The sequence below is a fragment of the Tenrec ecaudatus genome, chromosome 18 (assembly GCF_050624435.1).
Source record: "Tenrec ecaudatus isolate mTenEca1 chromosome 18, mTenEca1.hap1, whole genome shotgun sequence".
In the NCBI taxonomy this organism is placed as follows: domain Eukaryota; kingdom Metazoa; phylum Chordata; class Mammalia; order Afrosoricida; family Tenrecidae; genus Tenrec; species Tenrec ecaudatus.
The window spans coordinates 9,358,177-9,384,127 of record NC_134547.1 but is presented as its reverse complement, the minus strand read 5'-3'; the positions used below and the strand labels follow the sequence as shown (position 1 = coordinate 9,384,127).

The window sequence follows — 25,951 nt, the reverse complement described above, 5'->3', positions numbered from 1 at the left end:
AGAGGAGGAAGCGGGCTTGGCGCAGAAGGGGGGTCTGCCCTTGCTCCTGGAGGAGCCAGGCTGGGGAAGCCACAGCCTTGTTGTGTTTTTCTGCCAGCGACTCCCCTGGCCGCCTCAGCTGTACTCTCAGATCTCTGCATGAGGCCCCTGTCCTCCTCCAGCGCCCCGCAGGGGCTGACAAGGTCGCGTTGACTCCCCGTCAGGCTGCCCAGTGGAGGCGACAGGCAGAGGGCCAGATATTCTGTGCCTGTCCGTCCAGGGCGGCGGCCTCACTCCGACAGGGTCAGCTCTGGCGGCTGGCACTTGGCCGGGAGGGCACATCACCGCGTCCTGACATCCAGGCCCTAGGTACCTTGCCTCTCTCCCCAAGGCGGTGGCCAGTCATGGGAAGTGAGGAGGGGGCTCTGAACAGGGCCTGGGAGGCGGGGCTCAGCCTGGCACCTTTTGGGAGGAGAGATTTGCTGGTTTGGAGAATGGTATTTTATATGATTTTTTTAGTAATTTATTTTATCTTTTGTTGTGGAGAATATATACAGTCATAGATAGGCAATTGAAGTTTCTACACGCATGTTTCACTGCCTGCCATCGATTACCTTCTGGGCTGGACAGCCATTTTCCATCCTCCTTTTCTGAGTCCTCCTTACCAGGTTAGCATGTAATAAAAACCACTCCCACTGTGCTTCTGATCTACAATTTCACACGGCTGTTCTCACTCTGAACTTGTGTAAAAAGATCTTAAGAGAGCGCAATGCTCAAAGCTCATGACTAGTTAAGCTAAACTGTTATTTGGCTCGAACAGCATTCTTTATTAAATTTTTAAAAAATATTATAATAGCATTTGGTTTTCTTTCTTTTTAAAAAATTATTGTATTAAAAAAATCATTGTATTGGTGGCACTTACAGGTCTTATCACCATCCATCCATCCATCCATGTGTCAAGCACATTGGTACATAGGTTGCCATCATCATTTTCAAAACATTTTCTTTCTACTTGAGCCCTTGGTATCCGCTAATTTCCCCCTCCCCTCCCCTCTCTCCCTCATAAACCCTTGATAATTTATAAATTATTTTTTTTCATGTCTTACACTGACGGAAGTCCCCCTTCACTCACTTTTCTGTTGCCCTCCCCCCTGGGAGGGGGGTTATATGTAGACCACTGTAATCAGTTCCCTCTTTCTCCCCCCACCTTCCACTTCCCCTCCTGGTATTGCTACTCTCATTATTGGTCCTGAGGGGTTTATCTGTCCTGGATTCCCTGTGTTTTCAGCTCTTATCTGTACCTGTGTACATGTTCTGGTCTAGCCGGATTTGTAAGGTAGAATTGGGGTCATGATAGTGGGGGGGGGGTGAGGAAGCATTAAAGAACTAGAGGAAAGTTGTATATTTCATTGGTGCTATACTGCACCCTGACTGGCTCCTGTCTTTCGTGTGACCCTTCCATAAGGGGATGTCCAATTTACAGATGGGCTTTGGGGCTCCCTTCTGCCCTCCCCCTCATTCATATTGATATGATTTTTTTGTTCAGCGTCTTTGATGCCTAAGCCCATGGACACCTCGTGATCTTACAGGCTGGTGTGCTTCTTCCATGTGGGCTTTGTTGTTTCTGAGCTAGATGGCTGCTTGTTTATCTTTAAGCCTTTAAGACCCCAGACACTATATCATTTGATAGCCGGGCACCATCAGCTTTCGTCGCCACATTTGCTTATGCACCTGCTTTGTCTGCAGCGATCGTGTCGGGAAGGCGATCATCATGGAATGCTGGGTTATTAGAACAAAGTGTAGAGCAGCACGCTTCAGGGGGCGTCGGGGCTGAAAAGGAGGGTGAGACCACGCCGAGGGGCTGGGGCACCATCCTGAGGGCTGTCAGAGGGAGGGTGGGAGAGCAGGGGCCAGGTTCTGGTTTAGGAAGATCCCAAGGGCAGATGGGACTGGAGGGAGAGGCTGGAGCTAGGCTGGCATGAGAGTGGAAAAGAGAGATTGAGGTGGAGGAGGGAAGGGCTGGGGACTGCAGAACTGTCCGTGAGGATGTGGTGTTGCCACAAGGGGGTGGGGGGGGGGTGTCATGGCCAAGATGGAGCCCACAGGAGGCACCTGGAGCACCCTGTGGGACGTGGTCAGCGACCTGGAATTAGCTGGGGGGAGACTGGGCTCCAGGTCCCAGGAAACATATGCAGACAGGTGCTCATGTTTGGGGAAGGGGCCCTGGTGAAACATGAGTTGTGTCTGCAGCTAATGGAGAGGAAGGGCACAGGTTCGAATTCAACAGTGGGTCTGCAAGGATTCCTTTTTAAAATTTTTATTTTTTATTTCAATAAATCATTTTATTGGGGGCTTTTCTAGCTCTTATCACACTCCATCCATCCATTATGTCAAGCACATTTGTACATAGGTTGCCATCATCATTTCCAAAACATTTTCTACTTGAGCCCTTGGTATCAGCTCTTCTTTATTCCTTCCCCCCACCCCTCGTGACCCCCTGATAAATGATAAGTTATTATTGTTTTCATACCTTACACGGTCTGTTGTCTCCCTTCACCCACGTTTCTGTTGTTCATCCCCGGGGGTGGGGGTGGGGATTAGACCTTGATCCTTGCAATTGGTTCCCCTTTCTCCCCCCTTCTCCCCTCCCCTTCCCCCTACACTCATGGTATCGCTATTCCCATTGCTGTTTCTGTGGGGCTTCTCTGCCCAGGATTCTGCCTGTTGAGAGCGCTTATCTCTCTCAGTGTACATGCTCCGGTCTAGCTGGGTTTGCTAGGTAGGACTGGCAGGAGCATTACAGAACTAGAGGAATGCTGTGTGTTTTGTAGTGTGCAAGAATTTTATTTTTTAAGAATTTTATTTTTTAAGGGATCTGCTTCCTTAAAGAACAGACAGCCTCATCTTTCACCTACAGAGCAGTTGGCAGGCTTGAACCTCCAAGCTTGTGATTGGTAGCCCAGCGCATGACCCATGATGCCACCCAGGCATCCTGCCTCGGGAACCCTGAAGGGCAGTTCTGCCCTGTTCTGTGGGGTCTCCATGACTCAGCCTCGACAGGATGACAGACGGCACACAGCATGCTGTCGGTGGCTGAAAGTACAGAAGTTGTGGAGCTCTCTATCCTTGAGAAAGACGATCCCCTCGATACCAACAAATAAAAACAAAAAACTACTCCCATCAAGTGAATTCTGGTTTGTCATGATCCCATCGGACAGGGGCGAATGGCTCCCAAGACGGACTCTTTACGGGAGTAGAAAGTCTCATCTTTCTCCCACAGAGCAACAGGGGGTTTAGAACTACTGAGACCAACGTGCCAGTAACCTCCCCGCTTTGCCCTCAGAGCCCTACAGCCCTGCCGTGTGGGTGATGATGTTCGTCATGTGCCTCACAGTGGTCGCCGTCACCGTCTTCATCTTCGAGTACCTCAGCCCCGTCGGCTACAACCGCAGCCTGGCCACGGGCAAGCGTGAGTCCTTCCCTTTACCCTACCTCCGTGGGCCCAGACCACGACTGAAACTACATTTCCCAAGAGGCCCCGGGGCATTGCTATATCCTCAAGAGTTAGGGGGCGGAGAGGCACCAAGGTCTACTGGGACATGGAGTTCTTTCTCCATCCTCACTGAGGAAAAGGAATTGGGGGTCCATTTCCCCCTCCTGGCTCCCCTTTGCAGGTCCTGGTGGCTCGACCTTCACCATTGGGAAATCCATCTGGCTGCTCTGGGCCCTGGTGTTCAATAACTCAGTGCCCGTGGAGAACCCCCGGGGGACCACCAGCAAAATCATGGTCCTGGTGTGGGCCTTTTTTGCCGTCATCTTCCTAGCCAGCTACACAGCCAACCTGGCTGCCTTCATGATCCAGGAGGAGTACGTGGACACCGTGTCTGGGCTCAGTGACCGCAAGGTGAGTGGGGTGCTGTGGGGGTGTAGACACCGTGTCTGGGCTAAGTGACCCCAAGGTGAGTGGGTGGCCTCAGGGTGTGGACACTGTGTCTGGGCTTGTGACCCCAAAGTGAGTGGGGTGGCCTGAGGGTGCAGAGAGAGGGATGACGTCAGAAGGTACATGGGACGTCAGAGGGGGAACATCTTCCGGGAAGTTCCGGGAAATGGTCAAATGGAATGTTCTGGAAGCAGAGAGAGTACATTTCAGAATGGGCAATGGGAATATTGCGAGTCTCGGGAGTGTTCCAGGGTCTACGTGGGAGACAGGGTGACCAAGGAGGCCCTACAGGTTCCGTTCCAGACCACCGTGAAGCGAGTCCCACGAATCTGTGGATCCCCCCACCCACAAACCACAGTCACTGCCGTGGCGTTGGTGCCAACTCATAGTGACCCTGCAGGACAGCTTAGAGAGCTGCCCTGTGAGAGCCCAAGGCTGTACATCTTTAAGGGAGTATAAAAAGCACCATTCATCCTCCCACACTGGCCGGTGGTTTCAAACTGCCGACCTCATGGTTCACAGCCCACTGTGTAACCACTAGGCCACCAGGGCTCCGTGTGGATTCCCAGCGCCTATCACGGTGATGTGCACTGTAGACGCTCCGCTGGGACATGGTGCCCTACGGAAAGGTTTGAAATGTGAGCATGACCGAGATGGGACCCAGAGAGAGGAAGTGAACACAGGTTGGTGGGAAGATGGTGCCCACGGATGGACCGCCTGGAGGCCGGGCTGCCACACACCTTCAATTTAGAAAAAGAAACAAAACACCCCACGGTCTTCCAAGCCCCAGAAAGCAAAGCGCAATGACACAAGGTCTCCCCTTGGGGTGCGTTGAGTTCTCCAGGATCCTCAAATGCCTGTGATCCTGGCACACTTGTCTACCTCATTGGCAAGGTGGAGAAGCAGAGGATCATGGGTAAGATATGGGGGGGTGGTTAAGCCTGCAATCCAAGCCAGGACTTCTCTCCCCTTGCGATGAAGGGCTAGTTTTTGGCATTGCCGATCAAGCCCCTGGAGACCAGCGGGTTTGTAAAACCCAATAGAAATAAACCACTAGCGAAAGAAAAAGGTTTAAGCCCAGACTTACCTAACTCAAGCCCCAATCTTCCAAAATGCCTTAGACTCAAGGGACACAAAAGCATCCCATCCAGTGGCTCTCGGGGCTCACCCTCACCTTGCGGGTGGGTCACGGTTTGTTCCGGGGACGAGTGTCCTGCAGACCAGGCAGTTGACACTGAAGCCCGTAGCTGGCTGTTGTGGGGGATGAGTGGATCGAGAAATTGATTCCGCGGCAGGAGGCAACCACCATTTCTGTTTTTAATGGAACGGAAGCAACTCGAATGTAAAATATGCCCACTGTGTCTTACATAATCAGGGTGAGTTATTGTCTTAGGAGACTTTCGTTTTAGTCGTTGGCATGCGTGGCAACGAGCCAGCACACGCCAGTACGGCTGTGCCTGCTGGTTGGAGAGAGAATTTATTAGCACCAACTGGTCGATAGCCCTTTTCACCACCAGCCCTGCCCCGCCTCCCACCCGGGACCTCCCGCAAACCAGCAAGTTAAGGGTTGATGCCTGGCACATCCATAGAGGGGGGGGGTCTCCAGGACCCTTGAGAAGTTCAACTCTGCAGTCAGCGTCCTTTCTGACCAAGACAATCAGCCCCTATGGATTGTCTAATGCCAAATACCAGGGAGCTTCAAAAAGCTCCTGGGAAAAAAGTCCCTTATCTGTCTATTCCATTTTTCCACCCACTTTGTGATGCCTTCTCATATATAAGGGACTCTTGCGGTGTACTGGGTTCTACAATTGGCTGTTAACCACAGGTAGGTAGTTTGAAACCACCAACCGCTCTGCGGGAAAAAGATGAGGCTCTCTAGTCCCATGGAGCTACAGTCTCGGAAACCCACCGGGGGCAGTTTCCTTGTAAGCTATGAGGGTCCCTGCGAATCTGACTGGATGGCAGGGACTTGGTGGTTGGTGGGGTGGTGAGTTATGTGTCACAAGGTCAGCAGTTCGAACGCTTCAGCCTCCTCACAAAGGAAAGAGGAGGCTCTTTTGAGCTCTTCAAGATTTTACAGCCTCGGACATCCCAAGGTTCGACTCTGCCCTGCAGGGTCGCTGTGAGTCGGAATCAACCTGACGGCCGTGAGTTTGGGTTTCATGTGGCTTCGCATATGTGTGTACCATCTGCTTGGCGATGCAGACAAGGAAGCACTCACGGCTAACAGACAGGCTGGCGGTTCGGATCCCCCAGGAGAGGCTTGGAAGAAAGACCCAGTAATCCATTTCCGAAACCACTACCCCACCAGGGGCTCCTTCTAGATGGAAAAGCGTGTGGGGACAGGGGAATAGAAAGGATCCAGGGATTTCCCCACGAACTGTATGAAGCTCTCTCCTCTGTACCTTGAAAGAGCCCTGGTGTCGTAGCAGGTGATGCGTTGGGGTGCCAACTGCAAGGTCAGCGGTTCAAAGCCACGAGCTGCCCTGCGGGAGAAAGATAGGGCTTTCTACTCCTGTCAAGAGTCAGAACCAACTTCATGGCCCATGAGTGTGGGTTTGAGTTTTTATAGGCGAACCTTGGTGGGTGGTTGGCTCCGTCTCTTGGGGGCTCCCTGTGTGTGGCTCTCCCGGCTGCAATTTCTTTTTTCACTGTCTCTTTTTAAAACATTTTTATTAAAAGATCATTTTATTGGGGGCTCTTCCAGCTCTTACCACAATCCCTACATCCATGGGATCGAGCAGATTTGCACATCTGTTGACATCATTATTTTCTACGCATTGACTTTCTCTCTTTTTAAAAATCATTTCAATGGGAGCTCATGCAGCTCTTATCGCAATAAATCCATCCATCCATTGTGTCAGGAACATTTGTACATTTGTTGCCATCATCATTTTCAAAGCATTTACTTTCCTTTTTTAAAAAAACCTTTACTTTCTATTGGGTCTTTGGGATCAGCTCCTCTTTTTTCCTCCCTGCCCGCCCTCAACCCTCATGATCCCTTGATAAATAATAAATTATTTTTTTTATCTTACATGGATCGCTGTATCCTGTCCCCCTGGCTGCAATTGTTTTTTAAAAAATCATTTTATTGGGAGCTTGTACAATTCTTATCACCATCCATCCATCCATCCATCCATCCATTGTGTGTCAAGCACATTGGTACATTTGTCCCTGGCTGTAATTTTTATGGAAGCAGATTGGCTGTCCTTTCCCATGGAGCTCCTGAGTGGGTTCGAACAGCCAACCTATTAGCCAGCAACCAATGGCACACCATTGGAGGGCACCAGGCTCCTTCCAGGCAACCCTTAACCCTTGCAAAGCCTTCGGGAGCAAGTTCTATCTGGAAATGCCCGTGGTCGCCATGTGTGAGAATCAGCTCTCTGCCCACTGGTTAAGTGGACAGGGCTCACATGCCAGGGGCCGCGGGCGACCCTGTATTGAACAGAACCAACCCTCACTGGCCCCAAACCGAACCCGACCCACTACCATCGAATCGCTCCCCACTCAGAGAGAGTTTCTGAGGCTGTCCAGGGCTGTCCATCATCACGGGAGCAGACAGCTCCCACCAAGCCGCTGCCGGTGGGTCTGAACCGCCCTGCACACCTGCCGGCGCCACCTTATAGCGCATCTCTAGATGCGCGCGCTGGGTGCGGTGCTGAAAAGTGTTTCCTGCCAGGGGGCATCGCCAGGACAGGCGTCTGGACGGTGGGCTCCGTTCGGTGGTGCTGGATAGTGGTGGGGTCGGGATGTCCCCGCCCGAAGGGCCGCCCCGTAACACCTCCTTCTGCCCCAGTTCCAGCGGCCCCAGGAGCAGTACCCGCCCCTGAAGTTTGGCACGGTGCCCAACGGGTCCACTGAGAAGAACATCCGCAGCAACTACCCGGACATGCACAACTACATGGTGCGTTACAACCAGCCGCGTGTGGAGGAGGCGCTGACGCAGCTCAAGGCCGGGTCAGTGCAGGCTCCGCGCGGCGGGACATGGGGAGGGAGGGGGGCCCTTACAGGCCCAGGTGCGGGGTGCAGGACCGGGCAAGGCGGGGTCTGCAAAGGCTAGGCGCGCCACCTGGGCAAGGGCGGGACACGGAGGGTCAGGCGGAGGGGCTCAGCGGAGCCTCTGAGGTCACCCCAGGGTGGGCCAGCTCCCAGGTCAAAGAAAGCAGAAGTGGGCTCCCCGTCCCAGGAGCAGGGGCACCGTGACGCCTGATGTCTCTAGTCACACCCAGAAAGTTTCGTGTCCAAACTGCCAGGGTTCAGATCTCCCTCTGGGTTTATACGACCGACCATGATCAAGTGACCCCATCGCTCCGAGACTCCGTTTCCTCCTCTGGAGAATGTGGGTATGACCATACGGTCCACCCTTATGGGTGGTTGTGAAGGTGAATCGTTAATCCCCGCTCCCCCCAAGGTGGGCCGAACGGTGCCAGGCTCACGGTCCTGCCTGCTGCTGTGAGGGTTAGGTTTGTGGAGACATCGGACATCGGGATCAATCGCTGGACTATGGCTTTGTGACATCCGCTTCCCAAATCATCAGCAGGAAGTTGGGATCAGTCTCTCACACGTCACCCCAAGATCCTCAAAAAGCTTACATCACTCACATCAAGTCAATTCCGACTCATGGTGACCCTGTAGGGCAGAGTAGAAGTACTTTGTGCGAGGAGCCTGGTGGTGCAGTGGTTAAGCCCGGGTATGAACCACCAGCTGCTCCATGGGAGAGAACGGGGCAGTCGGCCACCATAAAGATAGACAGACTTCGGGGGAGGTAGGGGGGGAAAAGGAGGAGCTGATGTCAGGGGCTTACGTGGACAGCAAATGTTTTAAGAATGATGAGGGTAAGGAATGTACACATGTGCTTGACACATGGATGTATGTAGAGATTGTGATAAGAGATGCATGAGCCCCCAATAAAATGATTGGGAAAAAAATATCGACAGACTTGAAAACACAATGGGAATCATTCTACTCTGGCCTCTAGGAGAGTCCACTTGATCGCACTGGGTTTGGTTTTTCCATTTTTGGTTCTGCTCTGTGCCAAGCAGTAAAGTGAACAGACAGGAATTCCTGCCCTTGGGTAGCTTAGCGTCTATTGTGAGGTGCTGTGCAGTCAATTCCCACCCCAAGGACAACCCCCACCAACAGATGGGCCCACCGCCCAATCCTGCATCATCCCCGCCATCCCCACTGGTTCCACCCATCTCCCTGAGGGTCTCCCTCACTTCTGCTGCCCCTCTGCTTTACCACGCGCGATGTCCTTCTCCAGGGAGTGACTGGTCCCCTGGTAACATGTCCGAAGCACTTTACTTTGATCATGTCGAATTTTGAAGGCATGTCATCTTCCGTCTTCTTTACATTATTTTGGCATATAATGCGCAACTCACACAATTCAACAGCTCAAGTATCAAGAAGGCTTGTAAAGGTTTGTACATCATCTTCTTACTGCCAGTGTCACCGTGTTGAAGTTGAGAGCCATCTGATACCTAAGCTTCAGTGGCCTCCATGAGCCGACCCTTGCCATGTATTCCCCGGAGCCCCGGTGGCACGGTGAGTTCCTTTGGGACTGCTGACCACGGTCAGCAGTTCGAAACCGCCCTCCGCTCCCTCGGAAAAAGATGAGATTTTCGACTTTCCGTTCACAAGTCTTTGGAAGCCCACCAAGGCGCTTCCACTCTGTCCTGCCGGGTCTCCGACTCGGAATCAGCTGGACGGCCGGGTCTGAGTTTTGAATGACCAGCCATCGCTGTGCCCCGGATGTTTCATTGGGCCACACGCTGACCAGTGGTTTGAGCCCATCAGCTAGCTGTACCTCGGGACAAAGGTGGGCCTGTGGACTGCCCACGAAGAGTCCTATTTTCGGGAACCCACAGGGGCAGTTCTACTTTCTCCCATGAGGTCGCTGTGAGTCCCAAAGGGACTGGGCAGCGGCGAGTGTGTTTGTAGGGGATTCGGATCAGCCACGCACACTGAACTGATTTCCCTTCAGGGCTGCCTTGGGCTCTCCGCACCCCTTCCAGCGGACATTTTCTTGACTTCTCTCCTTTGGGGCTGGCCCCTCCCCTCCCCTCAGCTGCCCTGCCTTTTCTTTTCACCGCAAGTCTTGATTGGATCTAGGGCTTCCAGGGTGGGGGGAGGGGTAATCCATCTCTCTGTCATTTCCATCTCTTTATCACCGCGCTCTCTGCTCCGGCGAGATGGCTTCCCTTTCGTCTTCCACCCCCTCTATGAAGAGCCTCAGCTGGTGTATTTATAATTTCTAAGAACCCTTTGTGTGTGTGTGTGTCTGTCTGAATCTATCTATTTTTAGTATTCCCATTCATGTTCCAGAGCCACAATAGTGTGTCCAATTTCTGTGACAATATCAGTGATAATTGGTTTGGGGCTTTTTGGGGGTAATCATTTTATTGGGGGCTCATGCAGCTCTTATCACCACCCATACGTCCACCCATTGTGTCCAGCACATTTGTACATTCGTTGCCATTAGCATTCCCAAAACATTTTCTTTTTATTTGAGCCCTTGGTATCAGCTCCTCATTTCCCCCCTCCCCACCCCACCCTCCATCCCTCAGGATTCCTTGATAATTTATAAATTCCCCCCATGTCTATACCAACCACTGTCTCCCTTCACCCACTTTTCTGTTGTCCGTCTCCCTGGGACAGGGTTATGTGTAGATCATTGTGATCGGTTCCCCCTTTCTCCTCCCACCTTCCCTTTCCCCTCCTGGTATCTCTACTCTCATTTTTTGGACCTGAGGGGTTTGCCTGCCCTGGTTTCCCTGTGTTGCAAGCTCCTCTCTGTACCAATGTACATGTTCTGGTCTATCTGGATTTGTAAGGTTGATTGGGATCATGATATTCGGGGGGGTAGGATGCATTAAAGAACTAGAGGAAAGTTGTATGTTTCATCCGTGTTATAATGCACCCTGACTGGCTGTCTTAGTCTGGGTACACTAGAGAAAAAAATTCATAAACACTCATATGTATATAAGGAAGAGGTTTATATACAAGAGCAATTGAACATGGAGAAAACATCCCAACCCAGTCCAGTCCAAGGCCGTAAGTCCTATATTAGCCCATCTGTCTGATATCAATCTATAAAGTCCTCTTCAGACTCCCAAACACACCCAATGAAGCCAAATGCAGGATGATCACAGGCCAGTGGGTAGAAAGTCTTTGGGTCCAGTGGCGTTGTGAGCATCTCAGCGTTGGCAGGGGTCTCTCTGAGGCTTCTCCGGCTTCAGAGTTCTGGTTGCATCCATGTGGTTTTGTCTTCTGCAATGTCTCCCAGAGAGTGGCAGAGAGAGAGAGAGAGAGAGAGAGAGGTGTCATCCGCCTCCAAGGAGGAAGTAACAGAGTTCCCAGAATCCTCAGGAGAAGGCCACGCCCACACAGAGGCCTCATTGGCTATCTCTGGATTGACAGCCTAGACTCCACCCCTACACTCTTCATCCTCAAATTGACACCAGATTAGGGGACTGCCACACTGGCTCATGTCTTCCTTGTGACCCTTTGAGGGGATGTCCAAGTGTGCACAGATGGGCTTTGGGTCTTCACTCCGCCGCCCCCCGCCCCCCCACATGGACATGATTTTTGGTTTTTAAGATATTCTCCTCCCTGCGTCGTCCGTTTCCTCCACGTGCCTGGATGTTTGTCTTGTTTCTCGCATCCCTTCTAGCTTTCCCACGCTGTGCGGGTGACCACCCCCCAGTTACGTCCACAACCACCTGGAGACCAGTTCTGGGAGGCTCCCTGGGGACCACTCCTTGAGCCGGTCCTCCTTGCCGCCGTCCTGCGGGCTCCCTGTCTCCCTGACCCCAAACAAAAGCAGACAGGAGCGTACTGCCCTCGAGTTGATGCCCACTCGCTGTGATCCTGTCGGGCAGGGTCGAGCTGCCCTGTGGGCTTTCTGAGACTAACTGCAGGGCAGTGGTTCTCAGCCTGGGGGTCTCGACCCCTTTGGGGGTTGAACAGCCTTTTCACAGAGGTCACCTAAGACCATTGGAAAACACCTATTTCCCATGGTCTTACCCTGTTTCCCTGAAAATAAGACAGTGTCTTATATTAATTTTTGTTCCCAAAGATGCGCTAGGTCTTATTTTCAGGGGATGTATTATTTTTCCATGAAGAAGGATATAGTACACATTTATTGTTGAATGACAAAAAAGGAAATGTATTACCTGTATAGGGTACAGTAGTAGTTGTCATCACAAATCAGCATAACCAGACCAACTGTGAATCCTACAGTATCAAGAATTTTTTGTTACCACCATTATTTCCATGTACAACAATCTATGGTACATATACTCATTTATTCAGTGACAGTCATGTCATCATCTTCTGGAACATCATCGTAACAACCCAAACCCTTATTTTCGGGGGGAATCCCTTATATTTCAGCAAGAGGCAAAACTGTAAGTGGGTCTTATTTTGGGGGGTGTCTTACTTTCGGGGAAACAGGGTAGGAATCCAGACACCGCTCCTCTATCCGACTCCAGGTGGGTCTGACCACATGCAGATACGCCCACGTACAAACACCTGGCATGAAGACTGTTACCCATGCTACACCATGCTTCAAGGAAACATTTCATTGATTTGTCATTAAAAAAAATATTTCACCATCTATCATGACATCTTGTTTTCGTGAGGAATCACTTTGCTTTCCCTATGTTCAATTTGTAACAATGAAAATACATCCTGCTGTCGGATATTGACATGACGATTCATCACAGTAGCAAAATGACAGTGATGAAGTAGCTACGAAAATAATATTATGGTTGGGGGGCCACCACCACAGGAGGAACTGTCTGAAAGGGTCGCGACGTGAGAAAAGTGGAGAAACACCGCTCTGTGGAGTAGAAAGTCTCGTCTTGTTCCCTGGGAGCAGCTGGTGGTTTTGAACTGGTGACCTGGGACTTAGCAGCCCCACGCGGCACCATGAGGACACCACCTGCATCTCGTGGCATCCCTCCAGTTGCCGTAGTCAGTTGGCTGCCATTTGGCTGGACCTTCCCAGGGCACGCGGCTCAACGCAGACGTTCTCAGTGGTCAGGTGACCCTGGTTTCGTTCTGAGAAAGACTTCAGGGGAGAGGCTTGGTCTAAAGTTTAAGGATGATCTCCTGGGGGCCCTGGTTTGGGGCTGGGGCTCTCTCTTCTTACAAGAGGATTGAATTGTTACACACACACACACACACACACACACACAATCCTGGAAGAAGTACAACCAGACTACTCCTTAGAAGGCTCCTGTCTCACGTACTTTGGACGGGTCAGGCCCCGGAGAAACAGGGAGAGAGAGGAAGGCCCCCCCCACCATGACTGCCACAATGGGCCCAAATTGAACCACCGTTTTGAGGACGGCACAGAACCAGGGTGTTCTGTTCTGCTGGACCCAGAGTTGCTATGGGTCGGAACCAACCCCCTCCCCCCAAAGCCCCCCAGACTTTCCATCCCATGGAAATAGGACCTTTGTCGGGGCTTCTCGCCCTGGTAGCGTCGTGGGTTGCCGGATGGGCCGCTGAACTTGGGGTCAGCAGTTTGAAACCACCAGCCACTCACAGGAGCAAGATGAGGCTTTCTGCTCCCGCACAGTGGTCCAGCCTCAGGAACCCCCACGGCCGTTCCACCCTGCCCATGGCGCTGCCGTGAGTCGGAAGCCCATCGAAGGCAGGGAGCTTGGTTTGCTTTTCCAGTGGCCCTAGAAGGGAGGAACCCCGGCCATGTCCTGGCTACAGGTAACCCGGCAGCTGCCCGCTCTGTGGGAGAAAGAGGAGGCTTCGTGAAGATTTACAGCGGTGTTTGTTCACCTTCCTCATGCCGGGACCCTTTCAGACAGTTCCTCCTGTGGTGGTGACCGCCCCCACCCCAACCATCACATTATTTCTGTGCCTACTACTTCATCACTGACATTTTACTATGATGAATCGGGCAACCCCTGTGAAAGGGTCGTTCGACACCCCCCCCAAAGGGGTCGAGACCCACAGGTTGAGAACCACGGATTTACAGCCTCTGAAGCCCCCAGGGGCAGGCAGGTCTCCTGTGTCCCAGGGGGTCCCTAAGAATGCCTGCCGGGCTGTGACCTGCACTGTGGGGTGAGCCGTCGTTGGGGGCAGCCATACCCATGTCCAGACGCCCACACCGATGTAACAAGGTGGGCAGGTCCTAGAGCCTAACCTTGGTGCTCTCTGAGCTGGCTTGACCCTAGGACTTGTCCCTCAGCTCTTCCGGGGGGGGGGGGCGTCTGTGGGCCTTATCAGAAGGGGTGTACTTAGGGGGAGGGTAGGCTGATGCTCTTGATGGAAGGCAACCTGCGGGCAGATAATTTCTAAGGGCTTAGCAGCAACCATGGGTTTGCAAGCAGCCCCTTAAAATTGGCACTATGATGGGGGGACGTTGTGGGCATAACTTAGTTCGGAGAATGAGACCGGGATTCCTCTCCATCTCACCTCCATGAGGCCTTCCTCCGCCCAGAGTCTGCCTCCCAGCTCCCTTCGTTAGCTGTCCTTCATTAATTAGGCTTTGTCCACAGACACTCTCTGCCCTGTTCTCTGTTTCCCAGAGCGCCATCCCCAGAGCCCCTTCTTGCAGCCCATTCCACGTGCCGATTATTAACTGAGGTTTGCAGCCGTCTCTGCCCATGTGGGTCAGGCCCCACCAGCCAGGGACTGCCCAGAGGCTCTCTTCCACGGGCGGTCCTCCCGCGGCGGCGTTACGGTCAGCTCCCTGGAACGCACCTTTTCAACCCCAGTCATGTTTCTAGTGCCTTCCGACCCGAGGGAGCCCAGTCCTCTCGGCACGTGTCTGGCAACGGCCGGCTTCTCTTTGTGAGGCCTTCGGGATCTGCCATCGGGTCTTCAGAGGCCACTTCCCTGGAAGTGGGCAGCCGGCTCCTTCTTCCTTGTCTGTCCTGCGTCTGGAAGCTCCGCTGAGACCCTTTCACTTTGGGGGACGCCACTGGCCGTTTGAAATGCCAGCGGCGTGGCTTCGAGCAGCACACAAGCCGCCGCACCAGGACGCCCTGGCAGACACATGGTGGCTTCGGTTCGTTGCCAAGCACTTAGGCAACCGCGTCAGTCACCCAGGGACGTTCTGCCGCGACTAGCTTGGCACGGAGCAGGAAGGAAGGCTGGAAGCCAGCTGTTTCCATCCCCAGCACGGCTGTCACAAAGTGGCCCCCGCTGGTGATGCAGAGACCCTGACTGCCTGACATCGGGGTGTCGGCAGGAGCTCGTTCTCCCCCATAGGCTCTAAGGGAGGCTCCTGACTTGGGGGGGGGTGGATTTTGACTTTTAAAACCTTTCCAGGGTGCATTAGGTGAAGGTTTGCAGCCGCAACTTCACCTTCAGCTGTCATACACATTCTGAGAGCACTCATCCACTGCACCCCCCCACCCCTATCCCACACCCTGTGGTCCCAGTGTTTCCTTCTCTCCCAGTGTTGCCGGTTCAAAGCCACTGTCATGTCCCGGCCCTTTAGAAAGAGGCTCTGTTCGCTTATAACTGGGCTGCCAGAATCGAAAAGCCGTTCCGTGATCGCCGTCCCCAGCGGAGGGAATAGCCAACTTGTCTAGGAAAGAAGCCACCGATCAGACACTTTCCTGTCGAGCGAGCAGGAAGCAGCTCGTTCGTTCGCTCATTCGTTCGTTCGTTCGTTCGTGAGAGTAGGTGAGCGCTGCAGGGTGCAGGATCGATGACAACATCTGGTGCATGCAACAAGAAGCGTAAGATCCTGGCTCCAACATCAGGACCAGTGTTAGCTATGACAGCGTTCTGATCCCGGGCATGGAAGAGTACCTTCTGGAATCAATCATCAGCAGGGATTTCTGACCCGGGAGCGGGGAAGGAGGCAGGTCATTCAGCAGTCAGCATGGTGATGCAGTGGCCAGTCTGCCCCCTCTAACCCTTTCAACTCTCGCCTCTGAGTAAATGCTGCCCATTGGGTTTCACGAGGTTGGTGATTTCATCAAGGGGGCGGGTTCATTTCCAGACCTCAGGGGTGAGTAAGGCCTGAGGGTCTTGGAGAAATCTGAGCAGTCTCTATTTGATTCATCAGCCTGGTCTCTTTCATGGGTTCTTTCCCACATTTTCCTCCCACTCTACCCAGGGCTGTCTAATGGGATCCCTGTCAGAGCAGCTGCATGGGTAGCCGGGCACCATCTAGTTTCTTCTGGTCTGAGACGGGTGTCTGAGCGGGCTGTGAGTCCACAGGACTCCTTGTCTCTGTGTGTCTTTGGATGTGCATCTGCCTCTTCCATTTAGACAGAGACTAATCGTTGTGCCTTACTGATGGTCTCCCCCAGATTCTGAGGGGAACCCCAAGTGCTCCGTGGACTGTACCTGCTACATAGTTCCATTGCCCCCTGGCTGTCACCCCTCCCCTCTCTATCTCTCTACTGAGATTTGTTTCCTTGTATGTGAGGACAACTCTCAGATGCCATTCTCCCTGCCATCGAGTCCAGTGGTCTCAGAGTGACCCTGCAGGACAGGGTAGAGCTGCCCCGAGACGATAACCCTTTATGGGATCAGAACGCCTCATCTTTCTCCCTATGAGCGAGTGAGCAGTGGGTGGCTTCAAACTGCCATCCTTGTGATTAGCAGCCCAATGCATAACCACTGGGCCACGGCAGAAGGGACCCCCTTATTCACCTTTATTCACCTTAATTTCACTGATAACGCCTTCAGCAGCGACAAATCCCACCCTGTGTTCCAACAAGGTCATATTCAAAGGTAGCAGGGGTCAGGACCTCAGCTACCTCTTAACCCCTCCCCCCAAACTCACAGGAGCCCGGGTGGCTGCGTAGTTAAACACTGGGCTGCTAACCTCAAGGTCAGCAGTTTGAAACCACTGGCCGGAAGCAAGACGAGGCTTTCTCCTTCCATAAAACCCCCAAACCAAACTTGTCACCAGTTCAGTCCAGTCCAGTGCCTAGGGACCCTACAGGACTGCTCTAGCCAATTTCCAAGGCTAACAATTTCCAGGGGCTCTGCGGTGAGGATGGCGCAGGACCGGGCAGTGTCCATTCTGTCGTACGTACGTAGGTCGTGGAGGGTTGGACGTAACTTAGAGCACCTACTAAGCACCTAACAGCAAACAGGAGCAATCCTTGTGGCAGCCGCCTGCCTCCGTGTTCTCTCTTGGAGAAGCCGGTGCGGGTTTGCACCGCCGTCCTTTCTGGGGGCAATTGAGCACTTAACCACTGTGCCACCAGGGGTCCGGCGAGCCGATGCCCACTCGGAGCACCCTGAACGGATGGTTTCCACGGCTTTCTCCTGCGGAGCAGCCAGTGGGCCTGAACCCCAAACCTTGTCCTTGACAGCCCAAAGCACAGCCATGGGGTGCCCTCAAAACCTTCCTCCATCTGGTGCCAGATGCTGGCCCCTTACCACCACCCCCTCTTGGAGTTCCTGAGTCTAGGAATTCCAAAGTCTTTCCGAGGAGAAATTCACCTTTTGCCACCTGCCACCCCCGATCATTTTCCTATTCAAAGAACAGTCTGGAGAGAAATGACCGTCTGTCTAGGGGCAGCAGCCAGTCCCTTGCCTGTGTCATGGGGTCCAGGTGTCAGCCTGCCTGGGAGGTTCTCCAGAAAATGAACGGGTGCCCCTGTCCAGCTGGAGGGAGAGACACGGTCCCCGGGGCTCTGTCTCCTCTGCTAGCGTGAAGCCAGGCTTTCTAAAGCAACAAGACCAGGGACATGCATTGAGGTAGACAAGGTGAGAACTTTGTCTTCAGTAGCCTTCTGTGTGAGTCCGGGTGGACTAGAGATACAAATTCATAGACACTCTTATGTGTGTAAGACACGGGTCGGGACCCGCGCGGAAGGACCGCCATGAAGGCCTTGGACGCGCTTCCTGAGTACACGGTGGGGGCGGCTGCCTGCCCACCCCCAGCTGCCGGACACCATCACTCTACCGCATGCCCATCTTCGCCCCCAACCACACCGTAGCCAAGTCCCGCGCCTGGAACTTTGCGTCATAGCTGAAGAAGGGGAGGAAGTTTTCCGGGGTGATTGGGGACTGCGGGCAGGGGTTGGAGAAGTCGCCTCTGCGGGTGAAGACCTTTGGCATCTGGCTGCCCTACGACTTCCACACCACAACATGTACTGGGAATACCGGGACTTGACCAGGCAAGCGCCGTCACCCAGTGCCACCACGACATGGGTGCTCGGCACTGAGCCCCGGCCGGTTCCATCAGATCATGAAGGTGGAAGAGATTGGGGCCAGCAAGTGCTGCCGGCTGAGGTCAAGTCCTGGGGCGCCAGCACAAGCCACCCACCCTTCACCACCAAGCGACCCAACACCTTCTTCTCGGCACAGACCTATCCCCACCCACGTCTGCCCAATGAACACCTCGGGGACCGCAAAACAAAAAGAAAGAGCTTTGTATCAAAGACCAATTGCATATTGAGGAAACACCCCCAGCCCAGTCCAGATCAAATCCATAAGTCTGATATCAACCCATAGGTCCAGTTCATAAATTCCTCTTTTAAAAAGGGATCATTTTATTGGGGGCTCGTACAACTCTTATCACGATCCATCCATCCACCCATTGTGTCAAGCACATTTGTACATTTGTTGCCCTCATCATTCTCAAAACATTTGCTTTCTACTTGAGCCCTTGGTATCACCTCCTCTTTTCCCCCCTCCCTCCCTGCTCTCCCCTCTCTCATGAACCCTTGATAATTTGTAAAATTATTACTTTTTCATATCTTACACTGTCCGACATCTCCCTTCACCCACTTTTCTGTCCCCCAGGGAGGAGGTTGTATATAGATCCTTGTGATCGGTTCTCCCTCTCTACCCCACCCACCCTCCAGCCTCCTGGTATCGCCACTCTCACCACTGGTCCTAAAGGGATCATCCACCCTGGATTCCCTGTGTTTCCAGTTCCTATCTGTAGCAGTGTACATCCTCTGGTCTAGCCAGATTTGTAAGGTAGAACTGGGATCATGATAGTGGGGGGGAAGCATGTAGGAACTAGAGGAAAGTTATATGCTTCATCAGTGCTATACTGTACCCTGACTGGCTCTTCTTCTCTCTGAGACCTATCTGTAAGGTATGTCCAGTTGCTTACAGATGGGTCTTGGGTCCCCACACTCCCCCTCATTCACAATGATATGATATTTTGTTCTTTGATGCCTGATACCTGATCCCTTCGACACCTCGTGATCATACAGGCTGGCATGCTTCTTCCATGTGGACTTTTTTACTTCTGAGCTAGATGGCCACTTGTTTACCTTCAAGCCTTTAAGATCCCAGATGCTATATCATTTGATAGCCAGGCACCATCAGCTTTCTTCACCACAGTTGCTTATGCACCCTTTTTGTCTTCAACGATCAATCGTGTAGGGAAAGTGAGCATCACGGAATGCCAGTTTAATAAACACAGTGTTCTTGCATTGAGGGAGTACTTGAGTGAAGGCCCAATGTCCATCTGCTACCTTAATACTAAACCTATAAATATATGCACATAGATCTATTTCCCCATCCTCATATATATTTACATATGTACATGCCTGTATTTAGATCTCTATATAATGTCCTTTGCCTCCTAGTTCTTTCCTCTATTTCCTTTTACTTTCTTTTTGTCCTGTTGTCATATTCAGCCTTCATTTGGGTTTCAGTAATTCCTCTCGGTTACATTGCCCTTGATCAAGCCCTACCAGGCCTCCTACACCCTCCTCGCCACCAATTTTGGATCACTTGTTGTTTCCTTGTCCCTGGGTTTATTAACACCCACTTCCTTTCCCCATAAATTCCTCCTTAGACCCACACAACCCATGCAATGATGGCGAGTGTAGGAATATCACAAGCCAGTGGGCAGAAAGTCTCATGGATCCAGTGGCGGTGGAAGCAGCTCAACGCTGGTGCAGGTCTCCACGTGGCTCCTTCAGTTCTCTGAGGGTATCAACAGCAGGAAAGGGAAGGCAGAGAGCGGGGGTCTGGCCTCCAGTGAGCTATTTATCTCCACAGCACCTCCAAATGAGGTCATCAAGCCAGGACCTGATTGACAGGCTAGACTCCACCCCTTCGCTCAAGTTGACAGGAGATGATGTAACTGCCACATCTTTGCTGGATCTCTCGGTTCCGGAATCTAGAACCCACAGACAAAAGTCACTTTACGGAAGGGTTTATTAAGGAAGTTAACCAGTTGCAATGTCAGCGAGGAATGCTCAGAATGGCGTTGTTTATTGGGACAAATTACAAAGTTCTTTCGGGTCTGCCCATAAACGCCCACTGGGGCACACCACTGCGATGGAAAGCCTCCACCCGAAGGCAGTCAGCTCAACCCCAAATCCAGCTTCCCCAATTAAGTGCCCAGTGGCACCCCACTCTGCAAGGCAGCCTCCTGCACAAAAGCACCCCCTCCCCTCCGCCACCTTCTACCAGACATGCAGGAAAGGGTTGTTTGGTAGGAGTTGAGCGATTTGGGCTAGAAGATCCACATTAACGAATTCTCTACCCCTGCGCTTTAGCTCAAGAAGGAAACGTATACCCAGGAAGCAGCCCACACAGCTGCAGGGTGGACAAGCCTAGCTCAACTCAAGTCTATGAGTTCGATGCTAGCTCGCTAGAGACTCTTCCCGAGTCACCGGGCTGCGGACCGATGAACCAGGAGAATCAAGCACGAGGCAGAAGAGGCTGCAGGCTGGTGGAGTGGACCCATGATGGCCCTTGGCCCAAGCCCCAGGAAGCCAGACAGGATGCAGGCCAGCAGGAAGAGGAAGAGAGCGCACCTGGTCTCCTAAGCCGCCCTTTAAAGATATCAAATAGGCCACGCCCCAAAGATGGCGTCATCAGCCTGTGTTCTGGTTGGACTCCGCCCACCTCTCCCCAGAGGAGGAGCCAAGTTGACACAAACATTAACCCTCACACTGCTCCCTCTGTCTCTTAACGTTTTTTGGAGAAGTTTCTCATCTTCTGCCCTGGTGGCGCTGTGGGTTAGGCACTGGCTGCTAACTGCAAGGTCAGTGGCTCAAGCCCTCCAGCCGCTCCACTGCAGAAAGATGAGGCTGTCTGCTCCATGGAGAGTGACAGTCTCAGAAACCCACAGGGGCAGTTCTACCCCGCCCTGTGGGGTTATTATGAGTCCGCATCGACTTGATGACAGTGGTGTGCTCCTGTTTAGCTGTGTCTCTGAATTCCCTCCACCCCACGTCACCGCGGCTCTGTCAGTGTGTCAGACAAGGCGACTTGAGAGAAAGATGGGACTTCTTCCTCCCAAAAAGAGTTACAGTCTTGGAAACACACGGGACAGTGCTTCTTGGCCCTGAAGGGTCGCTGAGTGGGAATGGACTCAGGGGGTTTAGGTTGGGTAGTTTCTGAGAATGCAAATCCTTCCAGAGTCTGGCAGGTGGGGTCAATAGACTAGCCCCCTGCCGTACAGGGACTCCTCCTGATACCAGACAGGCACAGCTAAACCCTCCCAGCCCTGCCCAGGGTCCCAGGCACCCCCGGAAGGGACCTACTGCCTGGAGCCCATTTCACCGAGGTGGAAACGGAGGTACAGGGAGACCCAGTCGCTTGCTCGGTGGTTCACGGCTGGTTAGGGGCTGGAGTGGGTGGGTGCAGGTCTGAGAGGTGAGGTTCTGGGCACCAGGCTGGGCATGAGCTTCCCTTCACACACGGACCCTCCCCCCCAATCCGGCCCCTCCTCCAGGAAGCTGGATGCCTTCATCTACGACGCGGCCGTGCTCAACTACATGGCCCGCAAGGACGAGGGCTGCAAGCTAGTGACCATCGGCTCCGGGAAGGTCTTCGCCACGACGGGCTACGGCATCGCGCTGCACAAGGGCTCCCGCTGGAAGCGGCCCATCGACCTGGCGCTCCTGCAGTTCCTGGGCGACGGTGCGACTGAGCACCAGGGGTGCTGGGGACATGGGGTGGGGGCGGGCCCTGGGGACCAGAGGAGGGCGCGGAAGGAGAAGGGCATGTCCTCGGGGGCTGCCCTGAAGGGTGCCCTCTGACTCCGCCCCCCCTCCCCAGATGAGATCGAGATGCTGGAGCGGCTGTGGCTGTCGGGGATCTGTCACAACGACAAGATCGAGGTGATGAGCAGCAAGCTGGACATCGACAACATGGCGGGGGTCTTCTACATGCTGCTGGTGGCCATGGGGCTGTCGCTGCTGGTCTTCGCCTGGGAGCACCTGGTCTACTGGCGTCTGCGCCACTGCCTGGGGCCCACCCACCGCATGGACTTCCTGCTGGCCTTCTCCAGGGTACAGCTGACCGGGACCCACGAGGGAGACCGGAGGGAGAAGGGGGAGAGGGGGCAGGCAGGGAGATATGGAAAAAGTTGGGGGGTACCGGCGGGTCACTGGGAAATGGGCACATGGTCCAAGGCAGGAAGAAGGGTAAAGGTGGGTGGGGGCACGCGGGAGGGATAGGAGGGTGGCAGCCAGGGCAGAGACGGGAAGAGGGGGGAAGAGGAGATATGGACCAGGCAGAACTGCCCCTGTCGGTTTCTGAGACTAATTCTTTATCAGAATAGAAAGCCCTGTGCTTCTCCTTCGGAGCAGCTGGTGGTTTCCAACGACTGACCTTGTAGTTAGCAGTGCCATGCGCCCAAGTGGGCAAAAGGCTGGGTCAGAGCCTAGCACAGAGAGGAGGGGAGAGGGGCACGCACATGGAGATGGGTGGACCCAGGCTGAGATGAGGAGGTGGTGAACAGAGAAAAAGGGGGGAAGCAGGTGGAGAAGGAGAGAGTGGGAAACCCAGACAGAAACCAACCAGGAGAGAGTAGTAGGAGAGGGGAGGTTATTAGGAAAGAGGCTGGAGCGGGATCCGGGGACACTGATAGAGAAAAGAATTTGGAAGGGGTGAAGGTGGAGGCCCTGGTACCCCCGCGACGACCGCCCCCCTCCCGGTCCCTGCAGGGCATGTACAGCTGCTGCAGCGCCGAGGCCGCCCCGCCGCCAGCCAAGCCCCCGCCGCCGCCGCAGCCGCTGCCCAGCCCGGCGTATCCGCCGGCACGGGCACCCGGCCCTGCGCCCTTCGTGCCCCGCGAGCGCGCCGCCGTGGACCGCTGGCGCCGCACCAAGGTGCCCGGGCCGCCCGGGGGCGCCGGCCTGGCCGACGGCTTCCACCGCTACTACGGCCCCATCGAGCCCCAGGGCCTGGGCCTGGGCCTGGGCGAGGCGCGCGGGGCGCCCCGGGGCGCCGGTGGCCGCCCGCTGTCCCCGCCGGCCGCGCAGCCCCCGCAGAAGCCGCCGCCGTCCTACTTCGCCATCGTGCGCGACAAGGAGCCGCCCGAGCCCGCCGCCGGCGCCTTCCCGGGCTTCCCGTCGCCGCCCGCGCCGCCCACCGCCGCCGCCGCCGCCGCCGTCGGGCCGCCGCTGTGCCGCCTGGCCTTCGAGGACGAGAGCCCGCCGGCGCCCGCGCGATGGCCGCGCTCGGACCCCGAGAGCCAGCCGCTGCTGGGCCCCGGCTCGGGCGGCGCCGGGGGCGCGGGGGGCGCGGGCGGGGGACCCCCGGCGGCCCCGCCGCCGTGCCGCGCGCCGCCGCCGCCCTGCCCGTACCTGGACCTGGAGCCGTCGCCGTCGGACTCGGAGGACTCGGAGAGCCTGGGCGGCGCGTCGCTGGGCGGCCTGGAGCCCTGGTGGTTCGCCGACTTCCCCTACCCGTACGCCGAGCGCCTCGGCCCGCCGCCGGGCCGCTACTGGTCGGTCGACAAGCTCGGGGGCTGGCGCGCCGGCAGCTGGGACTACCTGCCCCCGCGCAGCGGCCCGGCCGCCTGGCACTGCCGCCACTGCGCCAGCCTGGAGCTGCTGCCCCCGCCGCGCCATCTCAGCTGCTCGCACGACGGCCTGGACGGCGGCTGGTGGGCACCGCCGCCTCCGCCTCCGCCGCCCTGGGCCGCCGGGCCGCCCCCTCGGCGCCGGGCCCGCTGCGGGTGTCCGCGCCCGCACCCTCCCCGCCCGCGGGCCGCGCACCGTGCGCCCGCCGCCGCCGCCGCGCCGCACCACCACCGGCACCGGCACCGGCGCGCGCCCGCCGCCTGGGACCTGCCGCCGCCGGCGCCCACCTCGCGCTCGCTCGAGGACCTCAGCTCGTGCCCACGCGCCGCCCCGTCGCGCCGGCTCACGGGGCCCTCGCGCCACGCGCGCCGCTGCCCGCACGCCGCGCACTGGGGGCCGCCGCTGCCCGCCGCGCCGCACCGGAGACACCGGGGCGGGGAGCTGGGCACCCGCCGGGGCTCGGCGCACTTCTCCAGCCTGGAGTCCGAGGTATGACGCGGCCTGCGGACCCCCGTCCCGACCCCCGCGCCCGCCCAACCCCCCTCGGTCAGCGCAGGCCACGGCCCGAGGGGGCGCGCCCGGCGGACGGGACCCGCGGGGGTTGGCAAGACGCAGCACTGGACCCTGCCCGCCCGGAGCCCCCTGGCTTGCGGGGAACCGCGAGCCGGAGGGGGCCTGGCTCCCCGCAACTCACTCCTTTGCGAGCGTGGGGGCGCGGGCTCGCAGAGCCCACCGGAACTTTTTTTAAACCCGACAAGGGCTTTTTAACGTCGCCAGGTGGGGCGGGAGGTGGGGGAGCGACAGGTCTCCCTGGCCGCGCCCTCCCCCACGCCCGGGAGGTGGTCCTCACATCACTGTGCAGCCCCCCGGCCCCAGCCGCGCGCCTCCGGGGAGCTCGTTTTTAACCTTCACCCTTCGGGACTCAAAACTGTGAGACGACGACGCGTTCGCCAAACTGTGACCCCAGACCTTGGCCCCGCCATACGCCACATGCCACACGCCACATGGAAGCCCCCCCTCCCGACCCCAGACTGTGACTTCCGACCCCCTGAAATGATCATCCGACCCTAGACTGTGACCCCTGGCCCCAAACTGTGACCCGAACCCCAGACTGTGCCCCGACCAGACTGTGACCCCTGACGCCCAACCGTGACACCTCCCTCCTGCCCGTTTCCCTGTTTCCCTGTCAATCGATCGCTCTCCCCAACTGAGACCTAGGACACGCCCCGAACGGAAGCCCCGCCTTCTCCCCCAGCCCCCGCCCTAAGCTGGGACCCCACCTTCCCTCAGCCCAAACTTCCCACCAGGCCATACATCCCCATCAGCCCCAGAGCCCCCCAACCACTTCCTTTCCAAGGCCCTGCAGTGGTGGCCCAGCAGACGCCCCAAAGCCTCCTCTGCCTGGGGCCCCAGCCGGGTCTGGGGCTGGGCGGAGGAGAGGAGGGGCTAGGCGTCCACACCTGACCACCCTTTCCTTTCCTTCTCCTCTGCCCCACCTCGCAGTGTTTGGAATAAACGATGTTTTTAACGCCTCCTCGGTGCGTGTGTGAGCTCTGCGTGTGTCTCTATCGTCCCCCTAATATTCTGGAGGAAACAAATCGGAATACCCCACTGAGGAGCAAGGCACGGAAAGAGACTCGGAGAAGGAAGGGAGTGTAGTTGAAGCCACGGAGGGGACAGAGACCAGAGAGAGGAGGAGAGGACCACCTAGGACAACGTGATAGAAACCCGGATTAAGAGGTTCCTACAAGTAAGGGATAGAAAACTAAAAGGCGGGCAGAGATAGAGACCCGGAAAGAGGGAGACAAACCCAGACAGGGAGGGGAATAGAGAAGGGACAGAAAATAGGCAGGGACCCAGATGGGGAAGGAGACAGAGAGAGAAAGGGGGATAGAGAATGGATAGAAACTCAGAGGAACAACACTGACAGGGGATAGGGGCACAGAAACCCAGAGAGAAGAACTCACTTAGGAGGTGGGGACAGAGACCCAGAGAGATGATCACAAGACACGCCCAGAAAAAATGGCTCTCAAGAGACCCACAGAGAGGGAGTCGCACAGAGACGGACAGAAATCCAAAGGGGAAAGAGGCCCACAGAGAGAAGGGGACAGATCCAGGTGGGCAGAGGTCCGGGGAGAGGAGGGCAGAGACCCTGTGAGAGCTGAGAGGAATTCAGAATACAAGACATTTTGTGATTAAACCCAGAGTTCAATTCTTCCGGCTACAGATTGCTAGATTCTTAATTTCCTCCTCATGCACGCCAGTCTGATAAGATTCCAGCCAATCCACGCTTCATGAATGC

General features: G+C 55.4%; 1 protein-coding gene across 1 annotated transcript in view; it reads left to right on the top strand.

Annotated features, from left to right (window-relative positions):
• The window catches only part of GRIN2D (glutamate ionotropic receptor NMDA type subunit 2D), a 52,629-nt gene extending 27,454 nt beyond the window's left edge, over positions 1 to 25,175 (top strand). Inside the window, exons 8-13 of the mRNA XM_075537547.1 lie at positions 3,323 to 3,448; positions 3,654 to 3,883; positions 7,716 to 7,876; positions 21,573 to 21,760; positions 21,899 to 22,131; positions 22,789 to 25,175. Of these exons, the coding sequence (XP_075393662.1) occupies positions 3,323 to 3,448; positions 3,654 to 3,883; positions 7,716 to 7,876; positions 21,573 to 21,760; positions 21,899 to 22,131; positions 22,789 to 24,144 (2,294 nt within the window). The 3' untranslated portion in view covers positions 24,145 to 25,175. The remainder of the gene's footprint in view (positions 1 to 3,322; positions 3,449 to 3,653; positions 3,884 to 7,715; positions 7,877 to 21,572; positions 21,761 to 21,898; positions 22,132 to 22,788) is intronic.
• Positions 25,176 to 25,951: the final 776 nt, after the last annotated feature.